The sequence below is a fragment of the Ammodytes marinus genome (genome assembly GCF_949987685.1).
Source record: "Ammodytes marinus genome assembly, chromosome: 5".
NCBI classification, from domain to species: domain Eukaryota; kingdom Metazoa; phylum Chordata; class Actinopteri; order Uranoscopiformes; family Ammodytidae; genus Ammodytes; species Ammodytes marinus.
In genome coordinates this window covers 28,828,756-28,841,914 of record NC_137234.1, presented here as the reverse complement: position 1 = coordinate 28,841,914, position 13,159 = coordinate 28,828,756, and the positions used below count along the sequence as shown (strand labels likewise).

General features: G+C 42.9%; 1 protein-coding gene across 9 annotated transcripts in view; it reads right to left on the bottom strand.

Annotated features, from left to right (window-relative positions):
* The window catches only part of LOC307250851 (septin-7-like), a 54,686-nt gene that overhangs the window by 3,064 nt on the left and 38,463 nt on the right, over positions 1 to 13,159 (bottom strand). For 3 of the 9 annotated variants that reach the window (XM_080028100.1, XM_080028103.1, XM_080028098.1), the window contains 7 exons: positions 9,255 to 9,372; positions 8,378 to 8,470; positions 7,884 to 7,980; positions 2,146 to 2,197; positions 1,172 to 1,297; positions 919 to 1,057; positions 109 to 308 (listed from right to left, as the gene is read on the bottom strand). In XM_080028100.1, the coding sequence (XP_079884226.1) occupies positions 111 to 308; positions 919 to 1,057; positions 1,172 to 1,297; positions 2,146 to 2,197; positions 7,884 to 7,980; positions 8,378 to 8,470; positions 9,255 to 9,372 (823 nt within the window). In that variant the 3' untranslated portion in view covers positions 109 to 110. The remainder of the gene's footprint in view (positions 1 to 108; positions 309 to 918; positions 1,058 to 1,171; positions 1,298 to 2,145; positions 2,198 to 7,883; positions 7,981 to 8,377; positions 8,471 to 9,254; positions 9,373 to 13,159) is intronic. The other 6 variants (XM_080028105.1, XM_080028106.1, XM_080028104.1 and 3 more) reach the window with 3 other exon arrangements.

The window sequence follows — 13,159 nt, the reverse complement described above, 5'->3', positions numbered from 1 at the left end:
ACACACACACACACACACGGGTAGCAAATCGTGAGGAGATATCCACTGATTTTGACATGACAGAAAAGCGATTTGACAACAATCATTCTCCAGAATGGCTGACTCCACCTTTAATGATTGTGCCAGTTCCAGCGTTTAATAGTGTGAGCTGTTGTCACTGACTTGGATTGGTCCAGCTTCTGTTGCTCCAGGATCCTCTGCTGAGCCTCCCAGTTGACCTTCTCCTCCTCATACACTCTCCTCTTCTCCTCCAGCTCCTTGTACTGCGCCTCCAGGTTACGCTTCATCTGCTCGTGGCGTCGCTCCAGCTGAAAAGGTTTAAAAACACATATTCCTTAAGACTCAAAACCATAGGAAATGTTGGGCGCTCCGGTGGCGTAGTGGATAGAGCGCGTACCATATTGGCTCTTGCCTTCGTTGCAGTGGTCGCGGGTTCGAATCCGACCCGTGGACCTTTACTGCAGGTCATCCCCCCTCTCTCTCTCTGTCTCCCCATTTCAACTCTGTACCGTCTAATAAAGCTGTTAAGAAACAGCTAAAAGGTGAGGCCACACTCATTTGTAATATATAATCATGTGTGACATCAATATCAGTCTGTTTATTTACTTAAAGTCATAGAACTGTTCAGGGTATGGCTAGCGGGCTGAAAATGGACACCTGCCAGCAAACCAAAAATGATCACTAGCCAAGGTAGAAAGAATATATTAGTCTTTAAATACTGATAAAGAGGAATACCAACATGAAGCCTTGTGAAAAGCTGCAGTGGAGAGCTGAAGGTCATTAATTGCTTCATGCCTTGAATGGTGACAATGCAACAAAACAAAACATAAAAAGGCACCACCACACTTTTGTACTTTACGGCTCAGATATTGGGGTTTTAAAAAGTCCGTATGAATTCTCCACGTCTTCCAAACTCACCTCCGCCTCTGAGTCCTTCAGCTTCTGCTTCTTCTCCTTCACCTTCATCTCAAAGACTTGTTCCATCTCCGCCTCCATCTTCTTCATCTTCATCACGTGCTCCCTGCGCTCCTCCTCCATCTGGGCCAGGGGACTCCTGCTTTTATTGAAATGAAAATGGCAGAGATAAAGAGCATATAATATATAGGCTTATATAGCAGTGTGTTCTCCAACATTAAAATGAGGTCATCATCATGTGGTAGCCGTGGCATACTTGGTGAGCTGCCCCTTGGACTTGGTACTGTCCACTCCGTTGCAGGTGACGGCAGCGAGCTTCTTACTGCGGTAGTTCTCGTAGTGGACATTGTTGGTGACGTCCTTTAGGTCCTGCATATGGGTCCTATGGAAGGGGGGAAGAAAAGGAATCAAACAAATCAGATCAGGCCAGTCAGAAGAAGAATGGTGGGGGAAAGAAAGGGTGAAAGAATAAGAGATAGGATCTCAGAAAAGGGAGACAGCTTCTTTTTTTTAAATAAAAGGAACAAGATAAAGCTACAAATGGATTTCCCAGGCCTCTAGTGACCTCACGGGGTTATGTTTCAAAGGGCTGTACTGATGCTCCAGATTTCAGCCCAAGGTGAAAAGCCTTAGAACCCTTTCACAGCCACATTAAATAACACACAAAAAAACAGGTATTGGATGGACTTCCTTATTATTAATAAACAAATGACTCTTCGAATTGAACAAACAAGTGCCTCTTTATAGTTTTTTTCCCCAAATTAAATATTTCCCCAAGATCCAATTTATATATAACAAATAAAATGCTTGTGTGCAAAATCAAAAGAGTTGACAAAATAAAGCCTTCAGGGGTTCGACTATTGTGAGGCAAGTGATATCTAGAGCACAACCACACACGCTTTCCCTTCTAGCAGGTTACCCAACATTGAACTCCCTTTAAAAAGCCAGTGGCAGACAACCATACCCCCCCCCCCCCCCCCCACAACTACTATTGTAATCTTTGAGGGTGTGGTGAGCTTCATGTCTGCTCTGTTCAGTTCAGAATGACGCTCTTGAATTTGTTTAACAGAATGTCGCCTGGGTGTCTCATTTCGCGCCTTTTTTAGACCTTCAAAAAGGGCGTGCCGTGGTCACACCCTAATTGGCCAGAGGGAAAATGCCCCCAGCTGCTCTCAACTACTATTAAGCACTTAATAGTTGCAATCTCAGACGAAAGGTGTGGAGTCTCACCTGATCAGCATGTTGCGTAGCACGGTGAAGTCGCAGTGTTCCCCGTTCTCCACTGAAACACACAGGGAGAGAGAGAGAGAGAGAGAGAGAGACACACACACACACGTTACTACACACAAACACTTCTCACAGTAATACTCACGGTCATCATCTGATCTCATGGCAAACTGAGTTAGAAATACATTGCATGAGCCTAATTTTCTTTTTCAGATATTTGCACACACACAGTTTACTGTATTACAGATGATTAATAAGTGCAATGAAATTGACCAGATTTACTGTCTGTACTATGTCTGGCTATGTGTGCAGAATGAGAGGCGGTTCAAGCAGAAACAAACAATGTTATGTTGTTGTTGGTGAGTAAGATCAACACAGCTGTAGTGTGTTATTTACACAATGAGATATAAACAGCGTATTGGTAATATAGAAAATATAAACAAAAGAAAAACCAAGTTTAAACAAGTATTATTGGTCTCTATGGAGACCTTGTGGTACAAACACACATATATGACAGCATCTACGGTTCATTCATTCATCAGGTTATAGGGAGGGGTACATTTAGATAAGGGCTGCAATTTTCGGTGTAGCCAGTGTTTAAAGTCACAGTCATAGGAGGTACTAGTGTACAATATCATTTGTATTAGCACATTAACAGAAAACAAAGGGCAGTGGTACATCAGGCCATGATCCCATAGGAGGCGTTTGACATGAGCATGTGGCTCTCAGTCTAAACAGTTGGGTTGTTGTGCTTCCAACAAACCTTGTTGTTGAGCATCAGACAAACATCCCAGCTGTGTAACAGTGGGGTTGCTAGGCTCCCCTTAACAACAAACGGAGCTAATGTCAGAATGACTTATTGTGAGTGATTGAACCATATTCTGTACTGTAGAATAGGCTGTAAAGAAACAGTGATATAGCAGTGCATTAATTTGTTTACTTGTATTATTATTGTGTTTTAGTTTTAGAGTTAAGGTTCCATTATTATATCTTTCTCATTAATGTTTTACATTATATCCTATTATATGTTAGAATTTTGAACAAATGTCTACAATCCTGTTATGTCTGCTACTTATCAAGACCTACAGAGAGTGTTTAGACTGTTGAATTATTTCAATAATCTAACAAGAAAAGAAACCAGGTAAGTATTTCTCAGTGTTGGCTGGTGGTGTTTATGCATCGGCAGAGGAGACAGAACATGTTCTACTACATGAAGTTTGTTTGAGCCTTCAGTGTGATGGGCTGAGACACCTGTCAGTACTAACAACACCACATGACTAAACCTCAAAGCAGCATTAAAACATGATCTTCATAACTGACACCATCAGTTATGAAGTTGTTTTAACAGACATGTCCGCTAACAGTGGCAGCTGACACAGAGGAACATTGACATTCATTTGGTGAATGCACCCGATGAACGCAAGTTGAATATCCACTCTCCTTTTGAACTCTGGTCTAGTCTTCACCTACTCCTCCTGAGAGAAGAAAATCTATCTGTTTAGCCGTTAAATGTTTGTTGGTGGGCACAATGCCTCGTTTCCAATGAGCAGCACAGTTCGGTTCGGTATGGCACGGTAACCCAAGATCTGGCTTGCGTTTCCACTGCCGACTGCTGCCTTACTTGGTAGGCCGCGTTTATGCAGAAGGGCTATAGCGGCGGTCAGAGTATACAGAGGGCAAAGCTATTAAGCAGCACTGGCCACAGCAGCCCTCTGATAGATTCAATGAAGAGGAAAAACGGCACACACCAACATTTTTCTCTTAACACAAGACTCTTCACTCTTTTCATTACAAACAGGAGTTTATCACTGCACGAAAATAATGAGTTGGGTCTTGTGGAAACAAAGATGTCACCTCACTGCAGTGTCACTTAACAGCATAGCCAAGGGAATGATGATCAGTCAAAGACTTGGCCTCTTGCTCTGTTTTAATGCTGATGCTCACAGCTGAGTTTTATTCTTCGGAGGACAAAACGCTCCTATCTGATCACAGCCTTTCACTGTCGGACCACACAGTCGCCCACGTGGTTAGAATTAACAAAGAGTTCTCGGTCACACAACAGTTAACAGAACTGCTCTCCTTCTAACATGGTTCAGTTTAGATGACATCCAAGACATGGTTACACGGTGAGGGAGACGGGATTCTGGAAAAGGTCTGCAGATAAACTGCTGCTGTAGGATGTACACAGTATGTGTGTGGTGGGCAGATCCACTTCATCAAATACGCTGCTCCTTATTGGTCGGCCACCGCCCCCTTCTGGCAGTCAATGGTCATCGGGGGGAGCGAATAAGGACGACAACCTTACCATTGATGAAACTTATGGGGTCCTCCCGCCCATTGGCCTCCAAAGCCAGCCATTGACCTCCTGTCTCTTCAAGAGGAGGGAGTTCTGACGGAGGGGAGGAGGGGGGGGGTATGGGTGTTTCAGTTACTGTCTGCACCCAGCAAGGGGGCTAAATCTGGGTCTGGAGCAGCTGGGTATGTTATGGTTCAGACTTCAGACTTGGCCCCCGGGGGTTGGAGCCCAGAATCTGCCTATGTTTGGGCCCAGATTCAGCCCAGATTTGGCCCAGCTCAACACCATAACCTGCAAGCTGACTGGCTTTGTAGAGGGAGGGCGGCGGTTGGAGGTGCTGGGGGTTGTTATATGAGGATCTATGCATGACCAGCCAGAGGGGTTGCAAGTTTCAATGAGGGAATAAGTGGAGGAGCTAAGTGGGGGTCGAGGGTCATAGGAAAAAGAAAAGAAGCTTGTAACCAAAAGTATAAATCTAATTTTTTGATAAATGGCAGAAAATACCTGATGCATACTTTTAAAATCCAAGTCATTTTAGTTTCTTCAATTCGTCTATCATGGACGTGATAAGAAAATTGTCTCGGTCCATCAGGTGTTTTGAGCCCGAGTGCTTTATCTATAAGCAGAGTGTATTTAGATCATGATGATGAACTGCATTCGATTAATGGATCAGTAGTACACAACTTCTTCTTTAAAACATGCATTCACGTGTTTATGTGTGTGTGTGTGTGTGTGTGTGTGTGTGTGTGTGTGTCTGGAAGATTTTCTTTTTGCAAACAGCGTGTTACGAGGTTTAAAAATCTTAAAACTTCTAAGTATGCTAATGAGTGAGAATTATGATACCAAGCCACATGTTGTTACCTTGATGACTTAAAGGTGGTGTCGACATCCTGGAGAATGCTTGTTGTCGAAATCACTGTGTTAAAATCTATGAATCCCCTCACGATCCGCCACCTCTCCGTACTGTGTGTGCCAATACACAGTGTATAGGCTCTTTAACCGTGCAGGTTGCTAGCTAAGGTTGGTCCCCTTTGTTTAACACATTATGTTTACATACTAGTTTACAGAGCCTAGGCTTTGTATTACCATCAGATTTTTTATTCAGCACAAAGGTAGCGGATAGTGAGATATTCAATGATTTAGACAACAAGCGTTCTCGCAAATCACTGACTCCACCTTTAAAATGAGCTGCAACATGCCCATTTGAAAGACACTAACTCGCCATTAACTGCACATGGGACCTATAAGCAATGTGTTAGGATGGTGGATCCCAGTCCTTGGTCCAGCTATACAGCGAAGCCTGTACTCCAGCCTGAACCAACACAATCAACCCAAATCCAAAATATAAAGAGCTGAAACGTGCCGGCAGTAAAGAAACAGTAGCGCTGTTTGTGATACCGCTGGAACAAAGAAGGGATCCACAGTATTAGAGTGATGTTCCTATAGTAGCTGTAGCAACAAACAGCCTCTAGTTTTCTCATGACTATTAACAGCATCAGACCTGGGAGGAAACAAGTGTGTACTGTATGTGAAAGCTTTAGATCTGCTGAGAACCCCAGACACACAGGATTCCAGTGGGGAGGAGCCCGGTGCCGTCCGTTAGTAGAAGGCAGCCCCTGACTGGTTCATAATTGGTTAATGTAATCTTTGATGTCAACATGGAGCTATGTATAACCTTGTGAGGTATGGCTGGTCTCAAGAAGCTAGTTAGACGACTACATGAACCAATCAGAAGCTGCCTTCCACTATATTACTGAGGCAGAAGAAATGTTGAAATAAAGCTTTTGCAGATAGTGATACTAATAGAGTTTGACTATTTATTTCCACTATTTTCAAATATGTACATTAGAGCCCAATGCAAATTTACCAAGGTAGGCACTTAGTTAGACTTTGTGTTTGCCATTCTAATTTTACTAACAACACATAAATGATTTTTTTTTTTTTTGGGTGTCCCTGTTGATACGTTTTCAGCCCAGGTCTGATCAGAGCATTGGTTTGACCATCAGCCTAATGATGAGACAGCGAAGCAACAGAAAAGTGGAGGGGGAAAGGAGGGCTGGAGAGTTTGGGGGTTCGCTCTGAGAGAGGAGGAGCTGGAAGAGGAGGAGTGGGGAAAGAGAATGAGGTTGAAATAAAGTGAAAGATGGTTTTGATTTACCAAAAATGCCCTCTGTCAGTCATGGAAAAGAATATACAAAGAAAAAAAGAAAAAAAAAGAGAGAAAAGAAAGAATGAAAAGGTGAAAGACTGATATAAAGGTCAACCACAGAGCAACAAAGGTATATTACTTACTGTGTGTAAAGATAAAAAGGCAGCACATCATCTTTCGGAAGACTTTAAAAACACATGAAAACTAACACAACACTTTATCGCTGCTTTATGGTAGTGTCTGGTGTTGGTGGGGTCATTTAGTGCTTGCTGGCATACTGAAGGATATATTCCACAATATACTACGTCTATCCCCATTTCCAAGAATCCCCTATCAGGGTCAAGACCAACACTAGCAGCAGGACTGCATGTCAGCTTATTTTTTGTGTGGAGAGGAAGACAGGCAACAATATAGGAACTGCCGGATAGCTTCATACTTGTCAAAATGTAACCGAATCTTTCGAAACATGTTTAACCCATCTATTTACACCAATAGCAAGAAAAGAAAAAAAATATATACAGATATCCATCTTATTCAAAGTGGAGGATCTTTCTTGAACACGTGATCAAATATTCTACATGCAATTGAGTTACTTATTAAGCTACTCCAGAAGCTTTGGGACAGTTTTTAACTAGCAGTTCCCCGTCTCAAACACTCCCTGCCACTGTTCACCCTCCATTCATAAAATACAGACTCAAAAACTCAAGAAGTTACATTCTGCTGTTCATTGGAAACTGATCCTTGGTATATATATATTTTTTATATGAAAGTAATTAAAAGGCATATGCAGAAGTATCGTGACTGAATATTTCCTGGAAATAAATTCTGACTTTAATGTATAGACAAAAGTATTGATTTTAAGACTAATCCTTCCGATCATGTTGTGCAATGTGGCACGGCACGATCCCAAATGCTTCTCACAAAACGTATTTGCTGACTTTCGATAGGTTCATCGACTCATGTCCAGTCAAGAATACATTTTGACATGTCTTTGCACCTCGTTACCTGGCAATTAATAAATTGAGGGGATACAGGGGGGTGGGGGGGGCATTTTGAAAACTTGCACTGTGTCCCACACTCTCATGCTTCATTCATCATGATTGATAAAACACTGGGACAACTGGACATTCTCACACACACATCTCTCTCTCTCTCTCTCTCTCTCTTTCATACATTGGTCAACCGAGCTGTGTCAAATGTCCTTCTTGAAAACTGAAAAAAATAAAAAAAATTCAGGCTCTTTCAGTTTGGACACAAAATGGAAGCCAGTGCCATTTCCTTTCTGTATGAACCTACCTTCTGCCACGCCCCAGGGGTACTGACGACCTCGCACCTTCTTGCCGTTCACCTCGATGACCACGTTGCTGCCCACCACTGCCAGGGGCATCTTCTCCTGCAGCAAAGAGACACACTACATTGTTAAACTGCGATCGATGTGCTGCACCCAGCTGCTCTGTACATTTTGAATGGTCACTTCATGTATAAACTGACCAAACCTAAGGCAATTTGGGGTTAATTTTGTGAATCATTGGGTATGGATAATAATTGCATATTGACATAAATATGTTTAATAATATTAAAATTGTACATTTAAACTCTTGTCTGGTCCAAGGGCAGTGAACTGAGAGCATTGACAAAGTGGAGATAATTGTCACAATCCGCTAACTGAACAAAAAGCTGGTGTTAATACAAAGCCTAGAAGCCTACCTCAATAAACTGGCATACCCCTGGTTTACATCTTTACATCAGGTTCTAAATGGCTACACGCACAGTATGAAGTGATCCGTTACCTTGATCTTTCGGATGAGCTTGTTGTCCTCGTCATCCTCTGTGTCGGGGAATTCATAGATTTTGATTTTGTGCTCCTGTATCTCTTTCATTATCTGACAAAGGGAGAAGGCAATCGGAATTATATTAACTGGTAGACACCTTCATACATGTAGCTCTTAGAAAGACACTAAGGAAGCATTTGAAATGTATTCGCAAAATGCTTATTCCTTCCAATTTTCGCCGTGAGTTTGATTGATACCACTTTAATGAGTACTTGCCGAGTTAGAAAAAGGCAGCGATTAGCTTAGCTTAGCATAGCATAAAGGATGGCTCTATCCATAGTTTACATACAGTATGTGCCTACCAACACCGCTAGAGGCTATGAAATGACACATGGTATGTCCTTTATATAATCCGTATGGACAAACCCAAACATTAAAACCACAAGATGGGGATTTGATAAACTGTTTATCCATCGTTCCAGTATTTACAGGCAGTGTTTCCTGTTGGTCGCCTGGCAACCTCGCAGTGATGACAAGACTCTGGGAAGTCACTGCTGCTTGCCAATTTGATGATTTTTGGAAAAGAGCCAGGCTAGTTGTTTACACCTGCTTCCAGTCTACATGCTAAACCAGGCTAATTACCCTTTAGCTCTAGCTCCATACTTGACACACAGAAATGTGAGTCGACCTTCTTGTCGATAACTTCTGGAAAGAAAGCTGATAACACGAAATGTCTACGATTGCTTTACATGTATAAAAAGATAAAGTAAAGTAAGATACACATTATGCTACAAAGTGTCTGCAAGTGTCCACCTAAGTTGGACTGTAACAACAGTACTGCCTTTCCCTCTAATTACACAGACACAGTCACACACACACAGTCACACACAAATACCTGTTTTTTAAACAGCTGGCACTCCTCTGGGGTCAGCGTGTCGGCTTTGGCAATAAGAGGGATGACGTTGACTTTGTCATGGAGTCTCTTCATGAACTCTATGTCCAGCGGCTTGAGACTGAAAGACGGAAAGACAGACAGACAGACAGACAGACAGACAGACAGACAGACAGACAGACAGACAGACAGACAGACAGACAGACAGACAGACAGACAGACAGACAGACAGACAGACAGACAGACAGACAGACAGACAGACAGACAGACAGACAGACAGACAGACAGACAGACAGACAGACAGACAGACACACACACACACACAGTTAGAACTTAGAAGCAGTGACTGAGTTTACAATTTGACAAAACCATCAACCAGTCCACAAAATCCATTTTAAAAGGTCCATGTGGCGACCGGAGAGAGACATTCTGTGGGATTAGAATGTATCTAAACTGAAAACACTTTTGACATTGTTGGATAATACTTAACTGCTTGATGTATGTGCTCTGCTGCTGTTAGTATTTGCATTTGATTTTACTCTGTTAAAATACTGACTGATGTTTGTGTATTAGTGTATTGTGTATATATGTCTTTGTTTGACTGTAAAAAAAAAAAAAAAAGTGTGCAAAGAATTCATGTCTAAACTAAAGGAAATGACCTGGTGGGCTTTCCTTGGTGTTAGTCCTGTCAAAGTAAAAGCAGTTCAGTGAGTCACCAGCAGGGGGCAAACCAGAGACATCACATTACATTGAAGCCCATAGCAAAGACACAATGGAGCCCACAGCGAAGACACAATGAAGCCAGTTGAGTGTGGGTGACTCTGTGGTGACAACTGATGGGTTTGTCTTGCTGGGCTGATGAGGGATTGTCTTTGTAATACTCCAGAAGGCTCTGCATCTCTGAATGACAAGTATGACTCGCATTCAGAGTGCTCTGGTTCAACATGAGGTGAGTGGGCGTGTGGATGTGGACCGTGAGTATGTGAACTGCGTAATAGGAGAAAATGATGTAAAAATAGAACTGTAGTTGAATACTTGCATCCAGTTAGGCCCATGTGAAAACAATCGTTTTCATGAATGTACATTCGAATGATGCATGTCAAGTCTGTTAATGGCATGTGTGTGTAATGAGTGTGTGTAAAGGCTGGTACTCATCCCCTGGAATGCAGAAATACCAAGAAGGCAACAAAAACAGCTGTTGAGTGGTTCACTAGTTCACAGAGGGACAGTGTGTGTGTGTGTGTGTGTGTGTGTGTGTGTGTGTGTGTGTGTGTGTGTGTGTGTGTGTGTGTGTGTGCGTGCGTGTGTACACTTCTCGGTAAGGATGGGGTCAGATTGGTGTATATTGCTAGCCTGGAAATCCAGACCTGCCGCTGGCAAATTTGCTCAGCTTACTGGTCTGGGCACACCTCGCATCATCTCATCTCTGCAAATGTATATGTTAGACCTAGGCAGAACAAATGAGCCATCACTAAGCCTGAGTGGATGTATGCATTTTAGGTTATATGGAATGGAAAGCAAAAAATCGGAATTTTTATCAGGCTGATGCTGCAGCTATACTGACAAACAGGGAATGTTGCAGCTATGCCAAATGAACGCACACACACACACACACACACACACACACACACACACACACACACACACACACACACACACACACACACACACACACACACACACACACACACACACACACACACACACACACACACACACACACACACACACACACACACACACACACACACACACACACACACACACACACACAGCGGGATGAGAGAGAGAAGACAGAGTGTGTTTGTTCGAGATGAGAGGCCTGCCTCAGTGAGCTGCTCGGAGCCTTCACTCTGATTGGATGCTTCAGTGATGGAGAGAGGAACTCTACTGAGCATGAGCAGAACTGAGTTATATAACCTTTGTGGGTCACACACAGTGGCTGGCACAGACACAAAGACATACACACACACTTTTGATTCAACTTGCATAGCCGGCTGACGATAAGATGCTTGAATGAAAGGTAGAATGTCCCATCAGTATTCTGTCTTCAAACCGAAGAGTCTTCATGCTTTCATCTCACGTCTGACCCTGCGTCACTGTATCTCACTCATTACTGTAATCTAGACCACTACAAAGGAATGTTGATTCACACCTTTCAATAGAAATAGTCTATCAAAGGGACAAGCATCTTGACCAACCCTAAACTATCCTGCCACTTGACCACTGTGCTTTTAAAATGGAGGTTTCACAATCTCGTACTTGACCTGGTCAGAAACGATGAGAATGAATGGAATGATAGCCTCTATCGGCTGCCTCTCCACCATAAGGAGTCACAGTTACCTCATAGATTAAAGTCCACCTAATGCCTCGTTTCCACCGAGTAGAGCGGGTCGGATCGGAGCGGTTCGGTTCGGGTAGTTTGGCTTTTCATTTGCCAAAAGTTGGGTAGGGTTCGGTTTAAGCGCACCTAACCGCTCTGAGCCGCTCCTAATCTCAGTACTCCTCCGTAGGGGTACTAGCCGCCTGAAAGGGTGCCGAAAAGGCGAAGCTACACACTGCCGTCATTTGATTGGTCGAAAGAATCATTTCCGCCGTGTGTAGTCACCTCGGCAAGAGTGAAGAGAGTCTTGTGTTTTGGCGAAAATGTGAGCACAGCACTGTTTATTGTGTGGTGTTTTTCCTCGTCAATAAATTAATCAGTTGCTTACACTGTGTCCCACTGCTAGTCATAGCTGCCGCAGCCAGCACTGTTCACTCACTGTCTCTAAGAGTTGCACCGAGCCGTCTCTGTGTGTTTACGCCATAGATAGTCAGACCTGCAAACTCATAGGAGGTGAAAAAGGTGACAAACACCCGTCCCTTCTAGGGGGGTCGGGTGTTTTTCGCTGTCCAAACGATTGGCTATTGTTAAATATCATTCACACAACCAGAGTTCTCCACTATTGCCTCCAATAGCCAGCTGAGATCCTGACCCTCCTAGGGGGGGCCGGGGGTATGCCCCCCCGGGAGATTTTTTTAAAACTTTTTAAAGTGAAATGCATGAATCTGGTGCACTTTGAGAGGGAAATTAAGAGGCTAAATCTGAGGAATTTTGTGTGAACAAATAATTTGGAGACACTGGGTCGGATGAATTAGAAGCTTCTTGGATTTTCCATTAAAATGTTCATTTAAAATAAAATATTATGCAGGGTCCTCTGGGTTGGGCTTGGTGCTCTTTTTCTTTTATGGGACATATTTCTCTGTAATATAATGAATGCATTTAAATGCAGTGAGAGGAATGAAGCAGAAGAACTCTGTTGTCCAGCTATCTTTTTTTCCACAGATGAGGCTGAAATAGGTTATACAGTGCATGGGCATCTGAGCCCCATTTCCAAATGTTTTTAAATAAACTCAATACACACTGGACGTGAACGTGACGTGATCAGTTAAACTTGGATTACCTCCCAGATGAACTGATTAAATTATTGGGCTATTAACTTGGCTATCTAGATCAAAACATTGTATTATTATTTTTGTATGATATAATAATATGATGTTAATATCAAACACAAACTAAAAAATAAAAATAAAAATAAATTGGGGGGGCGGGGGGGGGGCTGTCGGTCGGCTCTGATTGTGAGCGCACTGCAGACACTTCATTTCTGCAATGTGCGCTCATTAAACTGTCAGCTTCACTTAAGAGTCCTGTGTGGGAGCAGGCCCGGATTAACCCCTTAGGGTGCCCCAGGGTGACTTCCCATGAAGGGCCCCTGTCCGTCAGCTTTACACAAAAAAAAATTACTATGGCGTAAAGGCCACAGATTTACAAGAAAGTACAGACTCACCACACATAGGCCTACTACAGAAAATGTAGATCCAACCAAAAATCCTGAAACTGACACACACTGATGCTCAAATCAGAATGC